Source organism: Zingiber officinale, chromosome 7A, assembly GCF_018446385.1.
Source record: "Zingiber officinale cultivar Zhangliang chromosome 7A, Zo_v1.1, whole genome shotgun sequence".
Classification (NCBI taxonomy): Eukaryota; Viridiplantae; Streptophyta; class Magnoliopsida; order Zingiberales; family Zingiberaceae; genus Zingiber; species Zingiber officinale.
The window spans coordinates 1,313,746-1,341,568 of record NC_055998.1 but is presented as its reverse complement, the minus strand read 5'-3'; the positions used below and the strand labels follow the sequence as shown (position 1 = coordinate 1,341,568).

At 39.6% G+C, this 27,823-nt stretch overlaps 6 protein-coding genes across 8 annotated transcripts; 2 read left to right on the top strand and 4 right to left on the bottom strand.

Annotated features, from left to right (window-relative positions):
• Positions 1-922: 922 nt before the first annotated feature.
• Positions 923-6,535, bottom strand: LOC122000696. Of its 2 annotated transcripts, XR_006117205.1 has the most exons (6): positions 6,233-6,535; positions 2,870-3,005; positions 2,512-2,729; positions 2,255-2,431; positions 1,987-2,114; positions 923-1,839 (listed from the first exon to the last, which is right to left on the bottom strand). XR_006117205.1 is itself a non-coding variant. In XM_042555119.1 (5 exons), exons 1-5 carry the CDS (start codon positions 6,389-6,391, stop codon positions 2,046-2,048), a joined length of 759 nt encoding a protein of 252 aa, XP_042411053.1. In that variant the 5' UTR covers positions 6,392-6,535; the 3' UTR covers positions 1,823-2,045. The 2 variants fall into 2 exon arrangements, 1 of the variants encoding a protein (XP_042411053.1); XM_042555119.1 differs by having other exon boundaries at positions 1,823-2,114.
• Positions 1,097-1,483, bottom strand: LOC122001926. The gene has a single exon (XM_042556922.1). It carries the CDS (start codon positions 1,481-1,483, stop codon positions 1,097-1,099), a length of 387 nt encoding a protein of 128 aa, XP_042412856.1.
• A 1,768-nt stretch (positions 6,536-8,303) lies between the features above and the next one.
• Positions 8,304-11,857, top strand: LOC121999831 (dof zinc finger protein DOF5.1-like). 2 transcript variants are annotated; one of them, XM_042554463.1, is made up of 3 exons: positions 8,304-8,618; positions 8,783-9,735; positions 11,091-11,857. In XM_042554463.1, the coding sequence occupies exons 1-3, from the start codon at positions 8,568-8,570 to the stop codon at positions 11,134-11,136; spliced, it is 1,050 nt and encodes a 349-aa protein (XP_042410397.1). In that variant the 5' UTR covers positions 8,304-8,567; the 3' UTR covers positions 11,137-11,857. The 2 variants fall into 2 exon arrangements, with proteins under 2 accessions (XP_042410397.1, XP_042410396.1); XM_042554462.1 differs by having other exon boundaries at positions 8,305-8,618; positions 8,780-9,735; positions 11,091-11,855.
• A 1,396-nt stretch (positions 11,858-13,253) lies between these two features.
• LOC121999830 lies at positions 13,254-18,242 on the bottom strand. Its single transcript, XM_042554461.1, has 5 exons — positions 17,643-18,242; positions 15,661-15,718; positions 15,465-15,582; positions 15,263-15,380; positions 13,254-14,897 (listed from the first exon to the last, which is right to left on the bottom strand). Exons 1-5 carry the CDS (start codon positions 18,159-18,161, stop codon positions 14,844-14,846), a joined length of 867 nt encoding a protein of 288 aa, XP_042410395.1. The 5' UTR covers positions 18,162-18,242; the 3' UTR covers positions 13,254-14,843.
• Positions 18,243-18,975: 733 nt separating this feature from the next.
• Positions 18,976-20,957, top strand: LOC122000694 (glucan endo-1,3-beta-glucosidase-like). Its single transcript, XM_042555117.1, has 3 exons — positions 18,976-20,116; positions 20,412-20,694; positions 20,778-20,957. The coding sequence occupies exons 1-3, from the start codon at positions 19,064-19,066 to the stop codon at positions 20,804-20,806; spliced, it is 1,365 nt and encodes a 454-aa protein (XP_042411051.1). The 5' UTR covers positions 18,976-19,063; the 3' UTR covers positions 20,807-20,957.
• Positions 20,958-24,143: 3,186 nt separating this feature from the next.
• LOC122000695 (probable WRKY transcription factor 49) lies at positions 24,144-25,661 on the bottom strand. Its single transcript, XM_042555118.1, has 3 exons — positions 25,209-25,661; positions 24,960-25,103; positions 24,144-24,678 (listed from the first exon to the last, which is right to left on the bottom strand). The coding sequence occupies exons 1-3, from the start codon at positions 25,451-25,453 to the stop codon at positions 24,228-24,230; spliced, it is 840 nt and encodes a 279-aa protein (XP_042411052.1). The 5' UTR covers positions 25,454-25,661; the 3' UTR covers positions 24,144-24,227.
• Between the last annotated feature and the right edge of the window lie 2,162 nt (positions 25,662-27,823).

Below are 27,823 nucleotides of genomic sequence, written 5' to 3'. Positions count from 1 at the left end.
TTCCCTTGCCATTTTGTCTCTTCTGTTCCCGCGCCGAGCGTCCGACCGCTCGGCAGTCCCATCACATCCGACCGGACGTAGGTACTGATCCGCTCGGGAGATTCCAGGTCGTGTGCTCGGATGAAACTGTTCACAGCAATACTGCTTTATGCCTCGGCCGAACGGGCTACCCGCTCGGCCCGGCGATCCTGTTCACCATGAGCGTCGGAGACCCGACTACCCGTCGGGTTGCCTTTGCTTCCGCTTAGACCCCGTTCGGCCGGTCGGTCCCCCTTTTCCGATCGGCCATTTGACCTTTGACCTCCACATGACGTTGACTTCCCTCAAAGGGATCCCCTGAGCTTACCGGCGGATCAATTGTCATAGAAATAAATGAATATTTCTTATACTTTTTTTCGAGAAAAACTTCTATTCTGTAAATCACAAAATGTTGAGTTGATTTTTGAAAAGTGTGCAGAATCATCGGTCATTTTTTAAAAATACCTTAAGATTCATGGAAAAGGAAAAATACTACTATAAAACAGAATCTTTTTCTACAAATACATGTATATTACATTATGTAAGGTTACACATTCAAATTCTATTATTCTTTTTTAATGTATAATGTATAGGTTCATTGCCCAAATGGTACAACCCATACTGATAGTTTTCCAAGGTTCCTCGTCGTTTTTTCACAATTTCTAGGTTTATTTCGGCTACATATGCCTCTTGGTATTCTTTCTGAGTACTGACACCATATAAACCTCTTTTTTATATCCGATAAACAACAAACTTGGCGACAAATGTGCTAATTTGAGATCCAAAATAGTGAAAATGTGTTAGAAAGACCATAATTCTAATATCAGTGGATATTATAGAACCACATTGATCTATCTGAACAAATGGACTTTGCTACCAATCAGTCCATATATATATATATATGTCGACTGAATTTTTTCCTTTTATTAAAAAAATTATTTTTAAAAACAAACAGGATGATCACGGCCAGTATCAAGTGTTGGTGATTCATGTATTAATTATTCCCGCGTTATATCGATGAACAGTTGCATACTTCCTCACCATTACAATAACTCTCCGCTGCTCTTGAACTTTGTCGTCACCGGCCCAGCCGGAGCTCAAGATCCAATTCTGCGTCCACCACGCCGGACATCCCCTTCTTCTCCACTTCATCCTCGCCGAGGCTCTTCGACGCTCGAGAAGAGGGTGACATGCAAGCGATTCCGTCGGCGGCGGCGACAGCAACGTCGAAAGGGAATTGGGCGCAAGGAGAGGAGGAGTTGAGCCTGGTCTTGCCCTTGCGGTGCAAGTTCATGTGGCCTCCGAGGGCTTGCGCGTTGGAGAACCCTCTCTTGCAGAAGGTGCAGTCGAAGGAGCGAGAGGAGCTATTAGCACTGCTCCGGCCGTCGACGTTGCCGCCGCCGCAGCTCTCTTGATCCGGTTTGTTGTAGAGCCGACGAGGAGTGGCTGGATCCGTAATCTCCATGGCTGGTTTGCGGGCACACTAGGAAGGGAGATGGAGAGGAGAGAAAGAGAGTTGGTCGTGGTTTTGTCTTGTTCTGTGACGTCTGTCGTGTAATTTATGGAGCAGTTGGCAAGAAGTCATGAAGAAAGAGAATGACGTTGTTCATCAATTGTTCACAGAAGTGTGAAGGGCACCAGAACATTATTGAAGTGTAATCCCTACTGTCATCCTCCACCAGATTAAATAGGTGTGTGTGTTTTCCATTTCTCTCGAATCAACTGAATTCTTTTGATAGTATCATCTGTTGTGCTTTGTTTTTCAATTTGGTGGATTCTCCGTAACAATTTTTCGACAACTGTCTGTTCGATGATTTGTCCCTGGCGTTAAAAATTTACACGAAATAGTTATCAGCAGGTATTATATTACAGATGGCAATCAAGGGCTTTCTATAAAACAGAAAACAAAAACAATAGCACAATAAAAAAACCTCCTTGTTGACGCATTCACCTCATGTAACAATATACCTATTCCGATTACTTGTCACGTAAAGGGAGTCTCCTTCGCTAAAATGGTCACGCAATGTTCACATGTCGATATTGGAACTGGCATCTTGTGCTCTCTGAAGATGTACCATCAATGTATAATTACTCATCTGCAAAAGGCAATTGGTGTTTAAGCATTCTACAAAAGAGAATATCTTCGAATCGAGTTGGAAAGTTATGTGAAGAGCGTTTGCCAGGTCGTATAGCATTTGAACTAGAAAACTTATAACGATGAGCAACTTGTTATTACCTCCAGTGCCCGGACTTGTTCTTCATACTGGCCAATCACATGCTTCAAATGTTGCACCTCCTTAATCTTCTCCTCATTCTCTGTATTCCGCTCATGCTGGACTGCAACAGCTTTCTTTAGGATTTGGTTCTCTCTCAATAAACATTGCAGTTGTTCTTTCGAGGAATTGTTCTCGTTCTGCTTGACCCAACAAAAATAGATAAAATGGGCAATTAGCAGATAATATCATGAATGGCATATTTGCGGAGACCATCAACCTCCATGGCGGTCGAGGTGCGGGTAACAACATCTCCTTTAAATACTTCCAGGATCTTCATAGCACGACTTCGAACGTCATCCCAATCCGCAGCATCCATCATTTCCTGTACAAATAAATCTACCCAAGAAGATCCATTTTGGGACTCTACAGGTTGAGAACCTACGCCATTCTGAGAGAACCCAACCTTATCTTCAAATGCCTGAGACCTCGAAGCACCTGAATAGTGTAATGCAATAGAAGGTCAACTTTTAAGCAATGCCCATAGCTTCCACATACCAAATTAGCGTATCACCAGTGAACTCAACTGACATACATATATCGACCCTTGTCAGAGTAAATGAGCAGGTACTACTAACCTTCCAGAGCACTCGATTTTAAGATCGAGTTAACTCCTTCAAGACTCACGGAACCATCACCGAGGCACAAAGCATTGAGACTCTTGATGGCATTGTCAATTTTGTGATCATGAGAATTCAGAACTGTTTCAACAACCTGGGGTAAAAAGTTACAGATAAACACCTTAGTTGAAAGGTATGGAACGGCAAGATAAAATTTTATCAACTGAAAAAGTAGGAAACCTCTCTCAAAATTTGTAATTACTACTCATTCAACACATCTTCAAAAAAAATAACTTGAGTAGAAAAATAGTGGTGTCCCAAAGCAGCAAGAAATACATTTTGAAACATAAAATTTGGCGTTCGTCCATAAAAGCAAAACAGCATTCAATGCCAAATTGGGCATTTATTCATATAAGTAAAACAACATACAAAATGGAGACCACATATAAATATTTGCTAAGAACTTGCAATTAAAAGTTAGGCTGATATATAACAAGTTTTCTTGGCCCAGTGAGTATAAAAAAGTGAATAGCGCAGTAAAATAAATTCGAAATGGTATGGCATATTTTCCAATGAGTGTTTCTAAGTTTCCATTTCATGTAACCTTTTTTGTTTTTTCTAAAATCACACCCCTCTTTTTACTTATCCAAGATACCTCTAGCGTGTGATTTGGGAGAACAAAATAGCACGCATAGTTTTGAAGAAAGTGAAATTTAACTACGACCACTAAAATATCTGCCACGGGATACCCATGGCTTGGAAAAATTAGCCTCCTTTTTCTTCCTAAATATCTTTAGATGGCTCAAATTTAAGTATTTTTTAGTAGAAAATATTAACAGGTTATAAGAGTGAAAGTTGTAAAAAAAAAATCTTATTTAGTTTAATTAATTGGTTAAAGGAGTGAACTTATTTTGGCCAAAAACAATATATACCAAAGGGGGGAGGCATAAGAAGAAGATTCCTCTTCATTCAAGTTGACAGGAGCAATTTTTTGAGTTAAAAATGCTCAACAAGGTGTTTTTGCAAAAACTTCTTGATGACCCTATTCACCCATTTAAAATAATTTCTTTGTATAGCTTTCTGTCTTGCAAATTTACTATTACATTTTTGTTAACAAATATGATTAAGCTTGAACCATCAAAAAAAATTAAAAAGAAAAAGGAGCTTAAACCAGGAGGGCCTCTTTTGCAGCAGATTTTCCAACGGAAGCACCTGCGTTTTCTTTTCTTTCCTCTAAATTCATCCGCATGCTTTGTTTTTTCCAAATCATACACCAACGGTATTCTGGGTATGCAAAACACAAAAACAAAAAAAAAAAAAAACAAAGAGAAGCATGCTCGAAGAAAAAAACAATCTAGGGTGTGTGATTTGGGGAAAAGGAAACTTAAATGCATCAGTTGGAAAAATTGGCATCAAAAGATCCTCATACTTGCACTTCCACAACTTAGCTGTGAAAAGTGTGATGCAGTCAGACGTTGTCGTATGAAGTTATCTCAAGGGTTGCTCTACAACTTGCAAAATATTCTAAATTCCTTGAATCCAAGATGAAAAATAATTAGGAAATTAATAATAATAAGAATACTACAACAACAACCAAGCATTATCCCATTAAATAGGGTCGGTTATATGGATCATTCTACGACATTGGACTCTATCCCCTACTATATCATCATTTATATTTAAATAAATTTTATTTTCTTTTATTGTTGCTAACTAAGTCATTTTTTATTTTCCACTTCCTCATTCAATGTGCACATTTGTCATAGTTTCACATTGCCTAACTGGATTATTTATTGGTCATCTAAGTATACGCTTTCCTTTAAGTCTTGGGGGCATTTTACGCTCATAAAAAAACATCTGACACTCTCCTCTATGTCAACAATTCCGTTTGTATCCTATATAAGACATCTCTTTCAATCCTCCATCATTTTGTAAAAATGATCCTAAATACTTAAAACTCTCAGTTATAGATCACTCGTCATCTCCTGTCTTAACAATTGTCTTATTACGTCTATAATATTACTAAACATAAATTATAGATATTATATTTTTAGTGTACTAAGCCTAAAACTTTTCACTTCTAGTATTTCCCGCCAAGATTCAAGTTTAGCATTTACTCCTTCATGTGTCTCATCTACCAAAATACTATCATATGCAAACAATATGAACAACATTACCATATCTTGGATGTGTCTAATAAGTTTGTTAGAATTAGTGTAAAAAGATAGGGACTTAAAGTTGACCCTTATTTTTATGGGAAACGCTTCGGTCTTCACTCTTGTCATTACATGCTCGTATATATCCTTAATTAGTTCAATATACATTATGCTAACACCTCTCTTTTCTAAAATTCTCCATATAATTTTCCTTAGAACTCTATCATAATTTTTTCTAGGTTAACAAATATCAAATGTAAGTATTGCTTCTGTTCCTGATACTTGCTAATTAGTTGCCGGAGAAGAAGTATTTGGATTGTAAATGAACCGAATGTTCATTAACAAGATTAGTGTTCGATTTGGTAAGAGATTGTTTATATTCGTTCAATATACACAAGATCAATTAAATGAACATGCTTAAACAATTCATTTAACTATACGAACAAGCTTAGACACATATGTATTCATCTCATTAACATTCGTGAATCATGTTCATCAATAAAATTCTTATCAACTTGCTATATAAATAAATAAAGTTTTAAAATGAACAAACAAATTCGTATTATCAAACTCAATAACTAATCAAACAAGCTTAAAATTTAAAAGTTTCAAATAATCAAACAAACTTGAATTGAGAACTCAATAACATCCAAACGATCAAGTTTAAGCCAAACTCAAACCAAGCTCAAGTTCATAATAAAGAAATCAAGCAAAGCTTGAACATTCATTTTAATAGCTTGATTCTCGGTCACCTTATCAAACAAGTTAGACAACCACAAAGCTTGGCTTGATTTTACTTGTTTACAGCCCTAGATTATACCTTTTAGGTGGATGGTAATCTGATTAACTCATAAATCCTGTTTCTCAAACTATTCTCTCTGAAACTTCACAAACCCACATGAAAAGAGAAGAGTGCATTTTCCTCTCATGTTTGTAGCTCAATTACAGAAACCCAAAAAGGTTTGAGACAAAGACGAAAATTTCAACCAATCAACGTTATCGCCAAACTTTCTCCAATTGTCCATTCCTGGAAATCAATGTAATTTCGATAGGATAAAGAGCACAAAAGAAAAAGGGGGTCAAGACATCAGTCGTTGATCTTAATATTACAACTCGTCAGTCAATGACTCATAGAGTTCTAACAATAAATAAAATAGCAAGGACACAGATTGAAGCTAACAGACAAAGGGTGCGAACACAGAGAGATAGAATAAAGAAGAATTACCTCCCGATCCATGGAAGGGAACATGCGGAGGAGCACTGAGAGTAAATCCTCAGATCCGTAGCGTCCGCAGCGCGATCTCTTGGCCGACGGAGGCGGCGAAGCTGGAGATCCGAAAAATTCCTCCAACCCTAGACGCTTCCCGCAGATCCCAGCAGACATGGCAGCCACGCTGCTGACTTCGATCGAAGCTCCTCCCAACTCCGCCCTCCTTCCGCCCCCTCTTTCCTTCCACCTTCAGCCCCCAACTCTCCACTCACCGATTACTTCTCGGCCGCGCTCATCTCCGGTTTATCCGCATCTGCGTCAAACGGGCCGGGACCAACATAATGCGGTAGCCGGGCGGGGGTTTCAGGCCGTGCCAGGTGGCACGCCCTGCACACATCCAGCTCAGACGTCGAGCTCGATCTGTGCCTACGCGGTCCCACACCGTACAGGACCAAGCTCAAGAAAAAATAATTTTTCGGAATATAATGAGAAATTAATAATCTCATTATATTTGGGTAAATTTGTAGGTAGTTTTCATTGACAAATATAATTTTACATGTACTCCTTGTTGGAAAAAAATTTCATTTTTACTCCCTAGTCTAATATACTTACCTAATTGTCTCTGATATTTTAAGTATAAAAAATCTAAAAATAAGTATAAATCCTCTTAAATTCAGTACATTAAATTAGAATTTAGTATATTTCCTATCAAATTGAGTACGATTCTTTTTTCACCTCAATTGGATGGAAAATATACTAAAATTTCTTTAAATGATACAAAATTGGATGAAAAATATACTAGATTTTTTTCAAATGGTACTGAATTTAGGAGAAATTATATTAAATAGGAAAAACGTCGTACTCAATTTAATAGAAAATATACTCGATTCTAGTTTAAAATGCTGAATTTAATAGGAATTATACTCACTTTTAGACTATTTATACCTAAAAAAATATAAAGGGCAATTTTAATAGAAAATATATTCGAATATACTAGATTTTCTTTAAATGATACTCAATTGGATAGAAAATATACTAATGATACTTAATTGGATAGAAAATATACTAGATTTTCTTTTTATATGGTGCTGAATTTAGGAGACATTATATTAAAATAGGAAAAAAATATGCTCAATTTAATAAAAAAATATACTCGATTCTAATGTAAAGTGTTGAATTTAAGAGAAATTATACTTCTTTTTGGACCTTTTGTACCTAAAAAATTTGAGAAGCAATTAGGTCACAATATTTGCATGAGGGAATTGAAGCAAACAAAACTTTACATGCAGAAAGTGGAAATAAAGTTTTTTATGAGTAAGAATTACATGCAAAATTCAAGTTATGATTGAGAATTTTTCTCTACTTTACTGTTGTATTTTTCTTTTTTTTTTATTAAATCTTCGGTTAATGTGCTTTATCCATTTTCCTGAAAAAAAATTCTCGTCGTGCTTCTTTACAAATATAGAAAATTTAAAATTTTCAAATAACTTTTGGAATTAATTTCAAAATTAGGTTTTGATTCTTTTCAAAAAATTATTTTTTCAATATTTAAAAACAATTTTTTTTATTTTAAAATTTAACTTTAATTATTCATTTTACCTCTTCAAATGCTTTATTCTAATGCGAATGAACAAAGTTAGGTGCATATCTTAGATTTCAAGTCCATTTCTACTTAATTTAATAATAGATAAGATCTTCACCTTAATTTAATGAGAATTAAATCTTTCTACTAAATATAAATTAGTATTCACCTCAATTATCAGCATTTTCTGTTTCAACATCACTGTGATACGTACCTGTTAAAAGTTCCAAAGGTATTCTAATTCAAGATGTTCACGGTGGAATTAAAGTGTATATTGTGTGTATATATATCGATCGGGTCGAAGAAGAATCAACGTCCTTTCACAGTATCGCTGCTCTTTCCACACAGATAATCCTGACGCCAATGGCACTCTCGAATCATCCTCTCTTGTCAGCCATCACTTCAGCTTTCCGCCCATCCCCTGCATTTGCCATTCCTCTTTAATCTTATTGGCTAAGGATCTATCTCTCTCTCTCTCCCTCTACTCTACTAAACGCACACTGCGCTAGCTTAATTCCGTGTTATAAAAAGGAGTACAGGAGAGACCCATCGCCTCTTCCTTTTCCCTCTTTCTTATTGATTTCTTCTTCCTCATTCCTTCTTTTTCTCCTCCTCCGGCATCTGCTTGTGGCTGTGATTCAGCACAGCGACTTGTGGCCTCATCATCAAAATTGCGTCAAAAAGGAAAGTCTTAAAGGAACAAAATTAAAGGGAGGAAGGAAGGAAGGAATTAGTAAAGAAGAAGATCGAGAAATCCAAATAGCAAACATGGTTTTTCCATCCGTTCCTCTCTATCTTGATCCACCGAACTGGAACCAGGTGAGTGGAATTACGAGCTTCCCTCCTCCCTCTCTGTTCCCGTTTTCTTCACTCCCAAAATTAAAGCCATAAGAAGAAAAATAATTAATTCTAAAAATTCTTACGACTTTCTTTTAGTGCGTGCCTTAATTATGTATGTGCTGATTGACTATTAATTGCAGCAGCAAGCTCGTCGGCAAGGAAGCAGCGGTGTGGTTTCTCAGCTTCCGCCTGCGGGAATGGCAGCGGCGCAGCGGACGGAGACGGGGATGGCGGCCGGGTCGATCCGGCCGGGGTCTATGGCGGACCAGGCGCGGCTCGCCAAGATCCCGCAGCCGGAGCCGGGGCTCAAGTGCCCGCGCTGCGACTCCACCAACACCAAGTTCTGCTACTTCAACAACTACTCGCTCTCCCAGCCGCGCCACTTCTGCAAGACCTGCCGCCGCTACTGGACCCGCGGCGGCGCGCTCCGCAGCGTCCCCGTCGGAGGAGGGTGCCGCCGCAACAAGCGCAGCAAGCCCGCCGCGGCCAGCTCCTCCAAGACCTCCGCCGCCGCCGCCACGCAGGCCTCCGCCGCCTCCTCCGGTGCAATCGCGTCGTCCCATTTCGTCTTCCACTCGCAGTTACCCTTCATGGAGTCCTCGTTGCATCCGCTGCCGCCGGACTTCAACTTCGGGACGACGAGCTTCTCCGGCATGCAACCCCCCGTCGACGCCGCCGACTACCACCTCGGCGGCGGCATTGGCGCCGGCGTCGTGGGGCTCGAGAGCTTAAGGCTTCAGCAAATGCAACAGTTTCCTTTATTCGGAGGTGGGAATATACTAGACCACCACCTACCTCCGCCGCCGCCGCTGCCACTTCAGTCGATTTCCGGGCAATACTCTTACGGCGGGGAAGGGAGTGGATTCTCCGGCGGATTATTCCCTGGGCAAGCTACAATGTCGAAGCACTCCAATTCCGAGCTCATCTCCCAGCTCGCTTCTGTAAAAATGGAAGACAGCCAACACTCGCATAACTTTCCGAGAAACTATCTCGGTGTTTCTCGCGACGACCAATTCTGGAACGGTGGCGGCGATGTCGGAGGCAGTGGCGGCGCCGCCGGTGGCTGGGATATCCCGGGATTCAACTCGTCATCAGGGTAATTAATTAATTTATATATATATATATATATATATATATATATATATATATATATATATATATATATATATATATATATATATATATATATATATATATATATATATATATATATATATATACAAATGTAATTGTGTGCATGGCTAGCTCCGATCCGATCCGATCCTTTGGTGGCCTTTATACCAGTTTTAACATGGAAGCTTAGGGTTTTTGGAATCGATCGGTTACTGCCAGAAAAGTGAACAACTGGAAATTTTAATTAACTTGTTCCTAGATGTAGGTTCTTGATTTAGATCGTGAATTGGTACTGTTAATTTCTTTTCTTTCCGTGTAACTTAATTACAGTTTGGTTAATATTTATTAGATTGCTACCGTGCATCTTCATTAATTTGGTGTTAATTTCTTTTCTTTCAATGCGTTATATTTCATTGTGTAATATTCATCAACATCGATACGTTCAAAATTCAAGGACATGAACTTTTTAATTAATTAATTAAGTAAGTAGGTATTTCAATCCTTCATCAGCATTTTAATTTTAAAGAAATTACTATGTGAAGTTTTGTTGGATAAGATCGAGGTGGATCAATTTTTTTTTTCAAATTATGTACGTTCATTAATTTTTATATTCTCATGTGGAATCATAATTTTTCTTTAAACTTAGAAACTTCTATATATATGCTGAATTTAAGGCCAGCTAATTCGGACTCTTTCTAGAATTTCCATCTTGTTTTGTGCCACTTCAACAAAAAAAAAAATGATCTCTACTTTCAAGAAAATTTCCTTGGAAAAGCTTCCTTCTTCAACCTTGTTATATATTTATACAAATCTTGCTTTAATGAAACAATATATTGCCAAATGAAACCTTTTTTGACCCTCTTTTTTTCTGTATGATTATTCCTTGCAGATTAAGGCTCTCATGATCCAAATTTTGACCACCATTCCATGCACGCATGCACATGTTCTTCTTCGTGAAAATTAATTAAGAACTTATATTAGTGGTGATTTCACTAATAGTGTAGCAATTGTGTCCCTTAATGATAATATGGAGAGGACAACTGTAAGCTTGAGTATGCACGCAAAGATTTGTAGAAATATTATCAGCACAAGATTAAAGCTCAACTTCTATCATCAATTGGTAATTCAAGCATGAGTGAATAATCTATGCATGCAAACTACACTACACTACACATGTAGATGATATAAGAGACAGAAAGACAACCTCTTTATTTGCTCAGTGTCTTGTTGGTTAGATAATTTCAGGGCTCTTCCTCCAATAAGAGAGAGGACACAACCGCCAATCTTCTTTCTCTCTATATATCATCACTCCGGTCTTACTCTGTTTCCCTTTCTCAGATTAGTGAAAAGGATTCGCCATATCTCACAAAAATCAAAACCCTAATTCCAACTCCTAGGCTCCATGGGGTTGCAGAAAAATTGCACGCATGTATGCTAGGAAGAAAGAAAGGTGTTTGATGAAATGGCCAAGAAGGAGAATGCTTCATGAGGAAGTAGCTAGCGATTTGTTCGAGAGGGGTCCAGGAATCTGGGTCCTCTCGCCTTTCCCAAACACCAAGGCCGTTCTCCTCTCAGCTCTCCCTCAAGAGAGAATAAAGGTGGCCCGAGGCCGTGATAATGAACAAATAAAAGGAAAAGGAAAAAAGAGAGAAGTTGCAGCTCGGTTTTAATTGTCAGATGTGATCAGTGAGGGGTGGGTGTGGCTGGCACATACAAACGTAGTAGAATTGGAAACTGGAAATCTGAGAGGAGATGGAGCCAAGAAAAAGCAAAAAAAGGTCAGGCAATGTTAATGTACGAGAAGTACTGCAAACTGATTCCAAAGCAAGCAGGTGTGCATTGCACTAGTGCATCTCTCTGTGTGTATGTGTGTGTGAGAGAGAGAATTACATCAAGACAAGTTTATCAGCATGGCATGCAGTGGAGTGGGATGCACACAATGTGTCTGAAATAATGTAGTATTCTTCTGCTAGGGAAGCATGAACTTTGCAACTTTTGCTTTATTGATTAACGATGAGTTGGACCTCCTGATCTCCTTCCTACTCTGTGAGACAGGAGATTGGATATTTGTTTAAAGGAAAGTAGTATGTATAGTAAGGCTAGAACATTCGTTTTGTGTTAATTAATGAGTACTACATGTCTTCTTAATTCTGACGTCTGATGTGCATGTACATATATATACTGATATTGATATCCTATTGTAGAGTACTGTTGTATGCTTAACGAGGAAGAAACTCCTCTTGCTTCAACGTGCTCGATCACGTACGTAGTGGGAAGTGATGCAGAACTGGATAAGAGAAACAGTTTGTGTGAAAAGGAAAATCAAACTCGAATTCGAGGTATAGTAGAATTGCAGAAAGCAGAATGGGGAGAAGCTTGTTGAAACAGAAGTTAATTTGATTCATGAACTTCACAAAATTATATCAAGTATGATTCATTAACCCATGTTCTCATAGTGGTTATGTATGCGTTAAGATTAATGAGAAAACCCAATTATTTTATAACAAATGAATTTGAAGAACTTATGTACGTGTTCATTACAATAATGAGTTTAAGAAACGTAAACAAGGCTTAAACATGATTGTGGAAGTCATAGAAGGGTTATCAAGGATATTAAGAGAAAGAATGTCTTATCATTCTATAATTTAGTATTTTACAGAGGTTTATATATGTTAACTCTGTTGGAAAGAATATTAACCACTTTGTTTACAAAAACAAAACAAAAACAAACAACGTTGGTACCTGAGCACTGAAACAACATTGGTAAATGTCTTAAACAATATATGTACGTGTTGTGATGCTTCATGTAAAAGTAATGGCGAGAAGGCCAAGGAAATGACAAGGCATGCAGCGCCAAGACAGAAGGGAAGCTAAATGAAGAATAAACAATTGAAGCTACTTAAGAAGGCTCCTCTATGATTGTCGATTTGATGGTGGAATCTTGGAATGTTGGGAGTAACACTGGCTTGGAATTCAAGGAGGTCCTCTCCATTGTGCCATGGACAGCGTGCTTGTGGAATCTGATGTGATGTGTGGGGGATCATCTTTTACTTTGTTTATGAGGAGGGCATAGCTGGTGTTGGATTTACGTGCATCATCCGCCCACTCAGTTTCAGAAATATATAAATATTCTGACGCGTAGATGATTCGAAACACCAACCAGAACTGAGGTAAATAGATTCAGCTGAGTTGAGGTTTGAGTGTTTAAATTGATTTGATAAGGTAATTATCCTAACTCAAATTTAAAATAAATTAATTCTTTAAAATTATTATTTAAGTTTAACTTGATTTATTTAATTAATTTTATATATATTAAATGAACATATTTCATGAACATGATTCATTTACCGTCCTAACCAGAACACAGTGTTCGTTCATGAATCATTTCTCTTTTCTTTCGGCTGTATAATAAATTAAGTTGTGCTATCTTTTAGATAATGATTATATACATATAATTTTCGTGTATATATATAATGAATCCAGTCAAAAGGTCCACAAGTTTTTCTGTGAGGTCATGATCACTTTCGAGTCAAAAAGACACAAGTAGACAAAGAGCAGAAAATAAACACGCACTTTATCCATGGGGGGCACTGTGTTGTCGAACGGCCAATAAAAATTCCCTTTGAGTCCGACGCAGCCAGTGCTTGCAGCTCGGATGCTCACAGATTTGGTTCTTCTTGTTCCTACAAAAGTCTGATCCTGTGAACGTTCCTCGTTTGATGCAAAATGTGATAGTACTCCTTCCAAGTGTTCTTGGTCATTGGTCTCACCGTGAAATAAAGAAAGATAAATCAGATACTGAACGATTTCCTAAATGATAGAATTATTTGCTATACCTACGACTCAAACTCTTATCTATAAATACAAATTTACTATATACCAACTCAACTACGCCTACCCGTGGAACAATCAACGTTCCTCTTTGTTTGTACAAAGAATTGCTTGTCCGTTTAATATACGTAATTATAACAAGAAGAAAAAAAATATATATAAAAATGTGTACATAGGAGATATTCCTACTTTCTATAGAGTAGTTTTTCTATATAAAAAGAAAATCTATAACAGATATGATGCTGATTGAGGATTACTCAAATCTCCATGGGATTCCTTCCTTAGCCTATTTCTTTAGGAACTATTATAATAATAATAATAATAATAATATATTTAAAACATATATATTGTAATTATATATGCCCTGGTTCCCCATTACTTATTCATCTGCAAATTTAGAGGATAAAATTAAACCTGAAGTTTTATCCTCTGCAAATTTACGATGACTGTGTTGTACATATATATCACGCACATTAAATTCAATGCATTAAATTTGATGTTGAGTTGCTTAGATCGAAATAATATTCTTTAGACTTGCAATAATATAATCAATAATATCATAGTAAAATGTATTATCGGTTCGAAGAGCTGATCAAATATATAATTTTTCTTTAGGCTTAGAGTGCTTATAGTTTAACTTTAATAAAACAATTTAATTATGAAAATGAAAATTTCTATAATGGTATAAAATAGCTACTATATTTTGGTAGGTTAGGAGCTCGACCTATTGGATGTGAACTTGTGTTATTGACCTAAGCTCATTAAAGGATTCAAGATCAACACAATCCAACATGTATTTGGTCAGTAAATCCTCATATGCCTATAGCGAGTACGATTGATTATATCAGTCTAATTTTACAAGAAAGACTTATGTTCACTAATTTTGACAGGCTCCGTTCTATTTTAGAACAGTTGCTTGCGATCTATTTTCGTTTGAACCAGTTGAACCAATCAATCTAATTTTCCAAAGACGGGTGAAAGATGATACAATTAGGTCACTCGGCATGTTACAACAAATCTGGAGCTACTTGGGAATTGAAAACAATTTAGCAGGTGTTGATGAGCAGATGAAAATTACAGTATATGATGTTAGAGGCATGAAGAACACCTGTTTATACAGAATTGAGGATTTTTCCTAACTCCGAACAACAAAGCAATTTTTCCTTCTGTATCTCTCATTTCCATCCTGGTTTTCGATTGTTTTAATATTTGAAAGGGTTAGGGAAAAATAACATTGAGTTGTCAAACAAGTTGTTTGGCCTATCGAATGCCATTCTCAACACCTGGTCGGTACTCTCCAATTCCAAGAAGATCCTACGTAATATAAGCAACCAAAAAATTACAGGATATTAATGCAAGTAGAGAGAGAGATATATCAAAGTCCTAGCAACATCAACGAATCATCTAACATATTTGTTTTTGTTTTTTTTTTGAAAAAGAAGAATATTACTACGATCAGTGCTTAATCCACGTGAAGTAAAAAAGAAAGAACATCTTAAGCTACTGGGATTTTTTTTAGGGCTGTTTAGAAGTTCAACTTCTCCAGCTGTTGAGATACTGGCTTTGCATTACAATGAGCTAAATTGACTACTTTATATCATTTCTCTATTTGCATATTCAAAATATTTTATACTAATGAAGTTTGTAAAAAAGAAGCCCAGGTGAATTAGAAATATCACCTGACAAGCTTTATTTTTAGCTCGGGTTTCAGCTGTACTAGGAATGTCATGATTTGGCTTCATAAACTTCTTTTCACGCCGCTCGCATGAACCCCAGCCGTCTGCAAACCTACCGCATCTAGAATCCGCAACAAGGGAAGTGACATAAGATCGTGTTATGCATGAGATTTGGAGCTAGTTAATTGATTAAGGTTGGACGTACTTCATATATGCACGAACAATGAATTCAGCACGTTGAACATTCCTGTTCTCATCAAACTCAATCGACTTGTCCCTAATCTCAAATGAGAGATTGAAGAAAAATGAGATTTTTCTCCATCCTGAAAAGAAATACATCTGATTCAATGAATGTGAAGCAAGCTTTATTAAAATAACTAGTATGAACTTCCACAAGTTACCTGACTTCTTAATAAATGGATGTCCTTGTATCACGGTGTAATCAGTTTTCTCTAAAATCTGCACATGAAAATACATAAAGGATGTAATTGGTTTCAGTTAGAATTTAACTTCGAAACCAGGTAACATGTGAAACACTACTTGTATTAGAATAACAAAATAACCAAGTGGCCATACAAGATATGTGAAATTTTGAAAGTGGTATAGACTAGAAATTCCTTTGACTTGAGAAACTCAGGATAAACTAGTGGTATTTGCATATTTTCATCAAAACATATACCACAGGATGAAGAAAAACACATATTCTGCTAGGAGAAAAACTAAAGTGGAAGAAGACAGGAAAACAATAATGATGGAATACTTGCAAAGAAGTTATTCATTGAACAAATTGTGATAAACTTTCCTCTCATTTGCATTCCCCTCTCATAGATTATGGTGCTAGAGGATATATATATATATATATATATATATATAGTGTAGAGACATAATCTTGATACATGACTGCTTTTCGAACACAACCCCTTAAACTTAATCTTCACATTCTTTGCAATTGTTTGTACCCCTCCCCATCCACAATAGCCATCCATTGACTCTTGCATTTCTTTAATACCCTAGAAATTGAAATTTGAAAATAATCTTGAATCATATTTCTCAATATTCTTAAATAATATACATCAGTAGACGGATTAAGCTATCAAAAAATAAAACATCTTCCCTACTTCAGTCTTCATATATGGCCCATGTCAGTATCACCAATGTCTCCTCACAATTCTCTAGTTATTAATGAATTGTCTTCCTTTACAATTTCCTTTCAAACAAAGGCAAAAATGCCTTCATAGTTCAATAGAATGAGCTATTGAGTGTTTTTGAGCACTTTCTTATACACTATTTGGTTGCATGCATCAAATACTTTCAATCTTTTCAAATAATTATTCTTAACTCTTTTTCCTTCTATATGATCAAATTTCCCTTCTATGCAAGGTGAATGTAATGTTATCAGATCTGTTTCAGAAAATAGGACTGACTTCCTTATGAGTTCCACTTGAATGGCAGGCAGAGATTTTGTTGAGCCACCATGAAGATTGTATACTAGAACCACCAGAGAATTGGGACTTTGGGAGGGTGCACAACCAGAGCAGTTAATAATGAATTAAGCTTTGGGCTAGGCTCTAAACCTATAGCAGCTTATTTAGTAGCACAATATATTAGCCATGGCTCTAGAGCTTTGTCTGCTATTGCTTCAGCTTTTGAAGCAGGTTTTGGCACTGAAACCTTTGCGCTCTGAAGATGGCTTGAAGACTCAGATTGCTGATCTTCTGAGGCTGCTGACATGTTGAGTTTTGTTTGGTTTTGCTTCGAAATGCCTATTTATATTATCTAGACAGTCTATATTGTTCTCAAACTATCAGTTCTACTATCAACTTTACTTAAGTAAATTGAGTGAGCTGTTCTGTCCCCTCTAACTGTTTTTTGGGAAAAGAAAGTGAGTGTGAATTGCTTAACTAGACATGGCTCCATTATTGCTTGTCTTAAAATCACTTGGTTAGATAGAAACTAGAATCACATAAGTTACAACACTCTGTCCTTCCAAAATTTTGTATCTGTTTTATTAGTTTAGGTTTTCATATGCAAAATACACCTATTCCTCAAAAACAACTTTAGCAGAAAGGTGAAATGAGCATGAACTAGGAATCCAAGGAAGGTACTCCATTGAAACATTCATCTTAGCCTGTATGCTGATAAAGCAAAGATTGGTTTCTCAAACATAAAGTTGGACTGAATGATTAGGCCAACTGATTGGGATGACAGTAGTTTAACTCCACAGATCGTGTGAAAGAAAATTGAAATAAAATAAAACAACCTATTTGTCAGCAGAAAAGAAAGATGGAATTTCGGTCAGGTAAAGCACATTGACAAGAATTGGAGGTCAGCCGATCATCACATGTGCAATAAAACAGAACAAGAAAACAAGACAAAAGATTACCGCCATGGCAGAATTTTGGTATTTCTTAAAGGAAGACACTGAAGGGAACGGCACATGTAAACCGACATTGGGTTCCCTGTTCTCCCTCTCCACGCAGTTCCACCCCTCAGGCGGCGGGCTTTCCACCACTGGAATCATTGCCTTCTTCACGTACTTTGACGGATCTGGAGATGCAAAGGTGGGAGACGACACCGCCATCATTGGGGTCCGCTGCGGGTGCCGGACCACGACCATCGTACGCTCTTCCACAGCACTAGATTCCATGAAGCGCGGCATCTTCTGGGGCCGGCGATGGTCCCAGAGATCCTCCTCCACGACTTCCCCGTCCACCGGAACAATGGAGGACTCTTCCGCCCTCCGGATCGGCCTAGGGTTTCTGAACGGCTTCGAGCCCTCGATGAGGCCGAGGGGAAGCAGCGGCTTCCGAGACCTGGAAGATGCGGCTGATTCGATCGCAGCCCACAGCTCGGCATCGTCTAGGTCAGGATCGTCCATAGGAAAGTGGACGCCGGCGGACATCTGCGGCGGCGGAGACGACGAGTGTTTTGAATTCAAATGGACAGGAAAAGCAGGAGATTGATCCGATCTTGTGCATAAAATATACAAATAAATAAGATCCAACGGCTGATATTTCTTGGCTGTTAGATCTATGCGTACCTGACGATGCACCAAGTTTTTCAGTAGAGACGAATCAGAAGATGGAATTAGTTAAGAAACACATTAAATTAGACAAAAATATCATAAATTCACAACAAATCAATCAATTTTCTCACGTCAAACGGACTAATGTCCTTCTTCTCCATTAGATACTCTCGGACTATGGTATAATAATAAGATATTCAGATTATCATATAAATATTTTTTTTCAACTAAAAGATGTTGGGCTCCTACATTGTCATTACGAGCGCTTCCTGATTTATCCTAATGGTCGATGAAAAATTTTCGTGGGACTAGACCGATATTTCAGACTCCCGCTATGAATATTTCTCGATTTATCCTAGTGATCAATAAAAAAACTTTCGTTAAATTAAATCAATCATCCCAAATTGACATTACCCAATTTGATTAATCTTTTTTATTTACTTCTCCATTAGATACTTCTCATTTCAATGTAGGTATTCCAACAAGTTCATATCTACTTGAGCGAATCATGATAAACTTATTTCTCAACCGTAAATTAAAATTTAACTGAAAATATATTAGTCTTAATGAATTGAACTGAAATTAGTAAATTCCCGTAACGACATTAGCGATTACGTTTAGACCGTCCACGTTTCAAACACGTATCTCGATGCTTATCCCACTACGCCAAGAACGAACCCAAATAAAATCTCCGACTGAATAGCGTCCCCGCTTCGTCTTCCTTCCTCAAATCTCTCTGTTCTCACCCTTCACGCGCAGCGGCCGACGCTAGCCCCTGCATGATGCCCGCCGGCGTAGGTTTAGTCCTCTTTCTCCTTTTAATCCGCCTCTTTCGCTTCTCCTCCGTCTCCGCCCTCTCCATCGGCGTCAACTACGGCGCTAACGCCGATAACCTCCCCCCTCCGGCTCAGGTGGCCGCCTTCCTTAAGCAGAGCACCTTCATCGATCGTGTCAAGCTGTTCGATGCCAACCCCGACATCATCCGCTCCTTCGCCGGCACCGGTATCGCGCTCATGATCACCGTTGCCAACGTGGATATTCCTGCCCTCGCCTCCCGCAACTCCTCTGCAGCCGCCGACTGGGTCGCGGCCCATGTCGCTCCCTTCTATCCCACCACTAACATCTCACTCGTCGCCGTCGGCAACGAAATCATTGCCACCTCGGATCGCAACCTCATCGGCCGCCTAGTTCCTGCGATGCGCTCCCTCTCAGCCGCTCTCGCTGCCTCGGGATTTCACCAGATCCGGGTCTCCACGCCTCACTCCCTCGGCATCCTCTCCGCTTCGGAGCCGCCCTCCGTCGGACGCTTCCGCCGGGGTTATGACCGTTCCATCTTCGCGCCGATGCTCGACTTCCACCGCCGGACGCGCACCCCCTTCATGGTGAACCCCTACCCCTACTTCGGCTACACGGCGCGCACCCTCAACTACGCCCTCTTCCGTCCCAACGCGGGGGTGTTCGATCCCGCCACGGGGATCAACTACACGAACATGTTCGAAGCGCAGCTGGACGCGGTGCACGCGGCGATGCAGCGGCTGGGCTACGGCGACGTGGAGATCGCCGTCGGGGAGACGGGGTGGCCGTCTTCTGGCGACGCGGGACAGATCGGAGTTAGCGCGGATGACGCGGCCTCCTTCAACGGGAACCTGATAGCGCTGGTCAACTCTGGCAAGGGAACGCCGATGATGCCGGGCCGGAGGTTCGAGACGTACGTATTTTCGCTCTTCAACGAGAACCTGAAGCCCGGGCCGACAGCTGAGCGACACTTTGGCCTCTTCAACGCTGATCTGACCCCGACCTACGACGTCGGCCTCTTACGCGGCGGCGACCAGGTGCGCCCGGCCTTTTCTTCTCAGTTTTTAAGGATTTTGCGGCTGCATTCGCAACCGGAGCTCATTCAGAAACGGCATTTGAATTTGATTACAAAACGAAAAAGCCTGCGTGCTTTTCTCTTTCTCTGTTTTCTTTCTATCCCTTTTCCTTAGCATTCACACAAGATGATTCCTTCCTTATTTTCTCGTGATAGGACTCGACGCCATAATTGTTCTGTTCTTTCCCTCAATAGCTGCCAATCTTTTTATCTATACTTGCCTTGTCATCCAGACCTTGTATATTCTTCTTCTCCAGGCTCCGGCGCCGGCGCCGGCCCTGGCCCTGGGGGGTGGTGCCGGGCGGTGGTGCGTGGCGAGCGCGGACACGGGTGAGGCGGCGCTGCAGGCCAACATCGACTACGCCTGCGGTAGCGGCGTGGCGGACTGCAAGGCCATACAGGAGGGCGGCGCGTGCTTCTCCCCCAACACGCTGCTGGCCCACGCTTCGTACTCCATGAACAGCTACTACCAGGCCGCCGGCCGCCACGAATTCAACTGCGACTTCGGCCGCACAGGCGTCATCACCTCATCCGATCCCAGTAAGCATCCATTCCCATATCGTTGATTGATTCAATCTCTGGAACAAACGTTATCGATGCTTGATTTTAAATGATCGCGGCAGGTCACGGGAGCTGCAATTATCCGTCATGAATTGCAACACTTGCACAAGATGATCGAACGGAGGATTAATTGATTTGTGTAGGTTGTTCAAATGATGTTTTAATTATAATGCAGCTTCGATACTTGTTTGCCGGGACATTTAATCATATGTTCTTGGATATCACTGATGAAATTAAGTAAATGACGAGGTTTTCATAATCCCGTGCGAGATGATAATTTTGTAGATGTCCTTGATCTGCTCGCTACAAGAATACATAAACTAAGATGGTAGACAATGAAAATAAATTATAATGATAAGGTGCATAAAGGTGTCAAAAGCTAAGAAAAATGTGAGTCATAATTTAAAAGAACGTGACAGTTGGAGATTAAATAGTGGTGGTAGTCAGAGATAAAGGGGACGTGACAATCAACAGTTAAGAGAAAGGAGGTAGATCGCTTGACATACCTGGTACTTTCACTAAAATAACTCTCGGTCGACCTTCCAGTACTCCAAACGTGAAGGAGGAGATCCGAGTCGTAGCTCGTCTCCCTCATCAAGACTCGGGCTAGGCGCTACACCGTAACAGTCATCCTGAGTTGCCCATAGCTAAACCCGGGCGGAACAGAAGGTACTAGGCGACAACAATGTCAAGGAATCGTAACCGTCTGTCAGAGAATAGCTGTCATATGTAAGGGAGTATTCCAATAGTCTACTGTGATCCACGAATGGAATCTTCTTTCAGTTCATAGGAGGGTGTTACGCGTCCTCCATCACCCGACAAACTCTGACACTTGACATTCTCTGACATCAGTCACGTTCTAGAGGTATACACGGTCATATAAAAAGAAAGGTCCTCTCCTTTGAGCAGGTACTCTCTCTCACACATTCACACTTGTCTTTTATAATTTTTTTCCCTTCGTATACTGTTCTTCTGGGAAAAAAATATCTTATTTGAACGTCAGAGGGTCTACGTCAGGAACTTTTCTCTTGATTTCTGGTCTCTAACGTTTTGTATGTTTGTCTGAGTGTGCGCAGAGCTTAAGTACCACCGGCTTAGTCATTGCCGTTCGTCAGTTCCAGACAGGGGTTCGTTTTCCCAGGCACATGCGTAGGGATATCAAAGTCGTCTCTCCGTCAACGCGAATGACATCTCAACCAATCTTCGTCCTCAAATTCCAAACAAAACACATACCAATTCAATTTCTTTCATAAACTGGACAATTTAAATCTTCCTTTTTCTAGTTTCTTCGTGTTTTTTTTCACTATTTATTTTAGCTCCATCATCAGAATTCAGAAAGCAAGATCGTAAGTTGGAGGGAAAAAGACAGGAAAAAAGGAATAAGAAAGACGGGAAAAAAAGGAAAGGCTCCATCTACTTTGTTGGGAAAAACACAGGAAAGAAGCAATAGAACATTAGGAAAAGTAACATATTTTATAGTTTAAAAAAGGAGGAATAAATAAAGGAAAACAAAGGGGAGAAAAACATTAGAAGAAGAAACATAGTTTAAGAAAGAATAATCACTTTGTGAGTCTCTTGTCAACTTCACTCGTATGCTTTTAAGGCTTAAACTTCGTCCCCGGACATAGCGTAGATGATAGACATATGATATCTCTGATATAATGATCAGGGGTCGATTCTTAAGAATTGACGACCTGAGATTTATCTCGTCATGTGCCTATGGCCTGTGTACTTACATGAACCTCCTTCCATATTCATAAGACCGATACTAAGAGGGGCACTAAGATAACGAATCTATATATGTTTTTTTTTTTTAGACTTTCGTAAGTAATCACTTTGGTTATATTCTTGTAGATATTAGGATTTGATGACTCACTTTGATATCTTCCACGTGGACCATCTCAACTAGATACGTTTGTAAACATTCAAATTTTGGCAACACTAATCCTGCACCATTTAGACTGATGGAAATTCTCTAGGACAAGTTAGCTAACCTACCTTCTTGACAAAGCAAAAGATAAAGCAAAGTGGTTTAGAGAGGATATCTATGAAAGAATTAACCAAATTAAATATCTCGTTAATGATTCATTGCTATTTTCAACTTCTCAATCGGAGAACCAACTCCCTATTCCTAACCGACCTCAAGATCTCATACCTAATAAGAAGTATGTTCACTGGAATTCTCTTGGTCTTAATCTTCATGAAAATCATCATAATAATGCCATGATTATTTCAATCAAATCATAAAAGTCATATAATGTGCGGTAGTTTTATCATCATGGTGGCAAAAAATAAATACGCTTGCCTCCCGCGCCCTCGTCAATCCGTCTCAGGGTCAATATGGAGGAGATAAATTACGAGCGGCTACTAACATTTGAAATAGTGACTAGTACATAAGGGAGACATTTACCTCGACTTTGCCGAGATTCGAAGCCCAAATCTCATGGTTGCAACACCTCATGTGCTAGCTACTAGACCGTCCCGAGAGAAATGTGATAATTTTATAATCATGGAACAAGGTAAAGTGATTTTTTAAAATAATTAAAATATTTTTTTAAATTTTATTTCTAGGATTCATGCTTCCCAATTGGGTTATATTTTGTAATTTTTTTTTTTAGATTTTATCTCTAGGGTTTAGATTTTTCAATTGAGTTATAGTATTTAGTAAAAAAAAAATTTATAAATGAAATATATTTAAATATTTATGGAATATTATAATATGTTTAGGGGATATATTTATATATTAAGGATTTATATATATATATATATATATATATATATATATATATATATATATATATATTGATTTTTTTAATTCAAAATTTTTAAAAAAAAATTAAAAAGAAAAACAAAATACTGATTTTCTGCTCGACGCGTGACTGTGCGCGTCGCACAGGATATCAATACTCACCCGGTCCTACGGAAGTTTTCCATCGACCACCAAGTAAATCGGGAAGCGCTCGCAGCGGGCAGCCCAGGAGCCCAGGATCTTTTAGTTACGCGTCTCATTTGGAGGAAAAATTTCTACAAATTTACCATAGCTGAGGTTCGAACCACGGATACTTAGATAATAGTCTAGATATCCTATCGTTGCACTATAGTATCAGGACAAGGTTGCAAAGGAACTAGTTACTGAAGAAGATGAAATTAACCAATTTGATATTTTGTTTATTTTGATCAAAATTAAATTAGGAATACAAGATAATTAAACAATTGATGATTACAAGTTCAAAACTTTTGGTAAATTGGTATAAAATATATGAACAGTTGACACGATATTCAATAATAAAATGTATGCATTTATGTTTAGAAATTCAAAATTGTTCTTGACAAAATCAGTCTTCTAATACCTCAAGTATAATTGAGTGTCGCAATTAAAAAGGATTCACAATCTTGAAAATAGGAATTGGAAACAATTTGTTGGCTTAACAATTGATACTTATAGAACATCCACAGCAATTTTATTTATCCATCATATTTATTGTCTCACACATCGTCGCTAATGGACCCGCTCACAAGATGCTCGATCGAATGCCACGGTCAAAGTACCAGGAGTTGGTGGCCCACGACAGCGAAGAGTAGGACGTCGGCGACGAAGCACTTGAATGCTCGTACGACGATGCGTTCGAGCCGCAGGGCTTCCTCACCAGCAACGGCACCACGTCTTCGAGCAGACCTTCCGAGCCATCCTCAAAAATTCCCTGCAGCGGCGCGACGTCCGCATCCACTAGCGGCGCACTGATCGGTCGTGCCGTCTCGGCCTTGGGCTGGCATTTGAGCTTCTTAGCCACGTGAATTTCGGCGGCCGTGGAGATGTCCGGCGACCGAGGGAAGAGGAGATGCGAGTAGGTGTAATGGAGGTGGAGGCCATCGTAGGTGACGATCAGCGTCTCTGGGTCTTCCATCGACCTCTCCACCTGTTTCTTGGCATTGCATCTTGGGTTGGTGCATCTGTAGTAACTCCTGTCAACAAGACATGCATATTTATGGTAATCAATTACAAAGTTCAGTGGCATTCAGGTGTCAGCTACGTTGTCAGACGTGACATGGACTATGGTTCGTTTTTTCAAATTTGGAAATCTCCAACAGGTAGGGACGTGTCTGTCACTAGCTTTGACTTCCTGTAAGAGTAACTGTCATCGATCTACCATGCAAGGCACGAGATCTCGTGGTAAATTAGAACCACCTGTATCTGTTCTCTGAAATGATGTTTTAATTTCTACCATTAAGAAGTAAGAAAGTACCTCGGATTGGGGCTGTTCTTGATGGTTTTTTGCCCATATTTTCTCCATTTGTAACCATCATCTTCGAGCCCATTGCCACAGGTCTTGATCCTCATTATGTACTTGTGATCCATTTTCCCCAAACCCTTGTCCGGTAAAGAAACTCTGCCACAGCACCAAACCCACACTTCACTTCAGCTAATTAGCAATAGAAGAATTCTAATTGAGCCAAACATATTGACTGAAAAGGAAAATCTAAATACGACTCACGGTGGCTGAGAATTGCCCAGGCCATTGGACATAGACAATGCCCTTTCGATATTGCTGATGGTTGGACCCGAGTAGATGAGCTTGCTGATATTGGTTGATTCACAGTGCTCATCAGCTTGGGAATCTTCCACGCTCGGCGATGAGATGACCTGAGGGCAGTTTTCCTGCAGTTCCTGCATGAACTCCATTTGGGAGAAGTCAAAGTCATCAAACCAATTGACCTCTGCTTCTTCAATTCCCTCCATCTAGCTTAAAGTCTCAGTTGACGAGGAAGATAGAGAGAGACAGAGGAAGATATTGACTTGTGTCTCCGACCCTGCGTTGCTCAGGCTTTTAAAAGCACAAAACTGCATGAATTCACCACCGCCAATCCTCTGCGAGGTAAAAATTTCTTCCTCTGTCTCTCACACTTTCAATTCTTACTGTTTAATCCTATTTACTGTAAATGATTAAGCGCGACTATGCATCCGATGAGGTCTGCGTGTTCTTTTGATCAGGTCGAACGGGTTAATATTGTTGGAGTAAGAAATTTCTGATACACAAGGGGTTGACTTTGGAGAGGGTGAACTAGAGATGAGATTTAGATGGTTACAAGAAGAAAACAAGGGAAATTAAAGTCGAAATGGGGAAGGAGGGGGGACAACGGGATTGACCTGCAGGCATGGGGGAGCCGGGTTGGAATGTTAGGGGAGCGTGCCGTGGGTGGAGTTGAACACGACCGGGAGAGGGAGTCAGCGGCAGGCGTGGATGTACGGTGACTTGAGAAGTCAACCGGCGGCACTGTTCCACGTGGCGGCAGCTTAATGGTCTTTTGTCGCCTTGCTTCACGCGAGGCGTATGAAGGATTTTTGATCTGTCGCTTGGTTACTGGCAAGTATGTGGCGAGGCGATCCCCCGTCTCGGATGACACAAGGACCAGGGAAACCTACAGTAGAATTTAACATAATTTTCTCTTTTTCTTTAAAAAAAAATTAGGACGGGTGAAGAATCTGGAAAACAAAGTTTTAACTAAGGAAAAAGGTAGTTGGATTCTCTCTTTTCAGGCACTGTATTTGGTGTAATATTTAATGTAAAAATCTTAAGTATGGTAGGTTTAAATTTAGTTTCAAATGATACATTCATTACAAAAATTTTCTGATTTACTGATGAAATATTATTCCGTTCCTAATTATTATACTTACCGACGGAAATTCAATTCCATCGGAAAAGGTCAGGTTTACCGACGGAATTCTATTTCCGTCGGTAAAAACCTTGTTTCTAACCAAAAAAGCCAGAAAAAAAATTGAGGGTTACCGACGGAATTTGATTTCCGTCGGTAACCTTCAACGGAATATGAAATCCGTCGGGGATTACCGACAGAAATCAAATTCCGTCGGTAATCCCACAAATTACTAGGGCACACGCGATCCCTTTCTTTTCTCTCGCGCGCGCGTTTACTCTCTTCGGCGGTGACATGCGATTCTCTTGATTTTCTCCGGGTAAACTTCTTCCTCGTTGACATGACGGCATCTCCGGCCGCTAGCACACGGCTGGCGACGTCTCCGGATCCCAGCACGCGGCTGGCGACGTCTCCGGCCGCAAGCACACGGCTGGCGGCGTCTCCGGCCACCAGCACGCGACTGGCGACGTCTCCAGCCGCCAGCACGCGGTTGGCCACGTCTCCGGCCACCAGCACGCGGCTGGTCGTATCTCCGGCCGCCAACACCCGACTGGGGACATCTCCGGCCGCCAGCACGCGGCTGGCCGCATCTCCAGCCACCAACACACGACTGGCGGCATCTCCGGCCGCCAGCACGCGGCTGGCCGCGTCTTCGGCATTAGACTACTGTCTTGTTTACTTATTTTAGTATAATTTTACTTATTTTTTAATTTATATTTTGTAGGCAACTGTATCTGCTGCTCTCTTCCTATTAGCCTACTGTCTTCAGGTATTTTTTTTTTCTTAAACATTACATTTACATATTTGCTTGGTTAATAATGCATATATGTTTTACAGTTATTGTTATATATGTTTTATGGTAATTATTATAGTTGTGTAAATTTATGCTTTAGATAGTAAACATCTTGATTTTAATAATATGAGTATTAAACATGTTAATTGATTGACTTACATATCTATCAGCACGCTTTAGATTGCTTGTGTAAAAGATGCTTGTTTAATAATATTTTAAATTGTATTCGCATTAGGTGATAATGTCTATGAACAAAGCTTGAATGTACAATTGATTAGAAAATTATTTTATTAGAGATGATTTTATTGCTGAAGTTGAAGAATTTGTCAACTTTGCTAAAAGTCATCCAGAATGCAGCCCGGATCCTCTGGACCGTAACCCCTAGTCCGCTCCTGGACCAGAGGTTGCTGATAGGTGGGATCTCATGGCCCCTATCTGTATAACAGGTAGGGTCCATGAATTTCCACCTATGAGTGAAGTGGTCCATCCTCTGGATTGCACTTTGCGGTCCAAAGGATCCGGCCTGTAACGCCCGAAAATTCTCAAAACTATATTAGAATTATGGTACGATTTTTCTGGAATTATTAGATATTTTTCTGGAATTTTCCGAGTAGCGGAAGTAGCAAAAATAAATAGAATCGTAAAACGGCCTAAGCGGGAATT

Bases quoted from the DNA above. Each gene is read 5' to 3' on its own strand.
- LOC122001926 (XM_042556922.1), bottom strand. From the start codon at position 1,483: ATGGAGATTACGGATCCAGCCACTCCTCGTCGGCTCTACAACAAACCG.
- LOC122000696 (XM_042555119.1), bottom strand. From the start codon at position 6,391: ATGTCTGCTGGGATCTGCGGGAAGCGTCTAGGGTTGGAGGAATTTTTC. The intron at 3,006-6,232 runs GTAATTCTTCTT...TTTTTACCCCAG, and splicing joins TCCCTTCCATGGATCGGGAG to GTTGTTGAAACAGTTCTGAA. The intron at 2,730-2,869 runs GTTAGTAGTACC...TACACTATTCAG, and splicing joins AAAATCGAGTGCTCTGGAAG to GTGCTTCGAGGTCTCAGGCA.
- LOC121999831 (XM_042554462.1), top strand. From the start codon at position 8,568: ATGGTTTTTCCATCCGTTCCTCTCTATCTTGATCCACCGAACTGGAAC. The intron at 8,619-8,779 runs GTGAGTGGAATT...TATTAATTGCAG, and splicing joins ATCCACCGAACTGGAACCAG to CAGCAAGCTCGTCGGCAAGG. The intron at 9,736-11,090 runs GTAATTAATTAA...TCCCTTTCTCAG, and splicing joins GGATTCAACTCGTCATCAGG to ATTAGTGAAAAGGATTCGCC.
- LOC121999830 (XM_042554461.1), bottom strand. From the start codon at position 18,161: ATGTCCGCCGGCGTCCACTTTCCTATGGACGATCCTGACCTAGACGAT. The intron at 15,381-15,464 runs GTACGTCCAACC...TGCGGATTCTAG, and splicing joins ATTGTTCGTGCATATATGAA to ATGCGGTAGGTTTGCAGACG. The intron at 14,898-15,262 runs GTGATATTTCTA...TATATTACGTAG, and splicing joins CTAAAAATAAAGCTTGTCAG to GATCTTCTTGGAATTGGAGA.
- LOC122000694 (XM_042555117.1), top strand. From the start codon at position 19,064: ATGATGCCCGCCGGCGTAGGTTTAGTCCTCTTTCTCCTTTTAATCCGC. The intron at 20,117-20,411 runs GTGCGCCCGGCC...CTTCTTCTCCAG, and splicing joins TCTTACGCGGCGGCGACCAG to GCTCCGGCGCCGGCGCCGGC. The intron at 20,695-20,777 runs GTAAGCATCCAT...TGATCGCGGCAG, and splicing joins CATCACCTCATCCGATCCCA to GTCACGGGAGCTGCAATTAT.
- LOC122000695 (XM_042555118.1), bottom strand. From the start codon at position 25,453: ATGGAGGGAATTGAAGAAGCAGAGGTCAATTGGTTTGATGACTTTGAC. The intron at 25,104-25,208 runs GTGAGTCGTATT...GTGCTGTGGCAG, and splicing joins CTGGGCAATTCTCAGCCACC to AGTTTCTTTACCGGACAAGG. The intron at 24,679-24,959 runs GTACTTTCTTAC...TCTTGTTGACAG, and splicing joins AAGAACAGCCCCAATCCGAG to GAGTTACTACAGATGCACCA.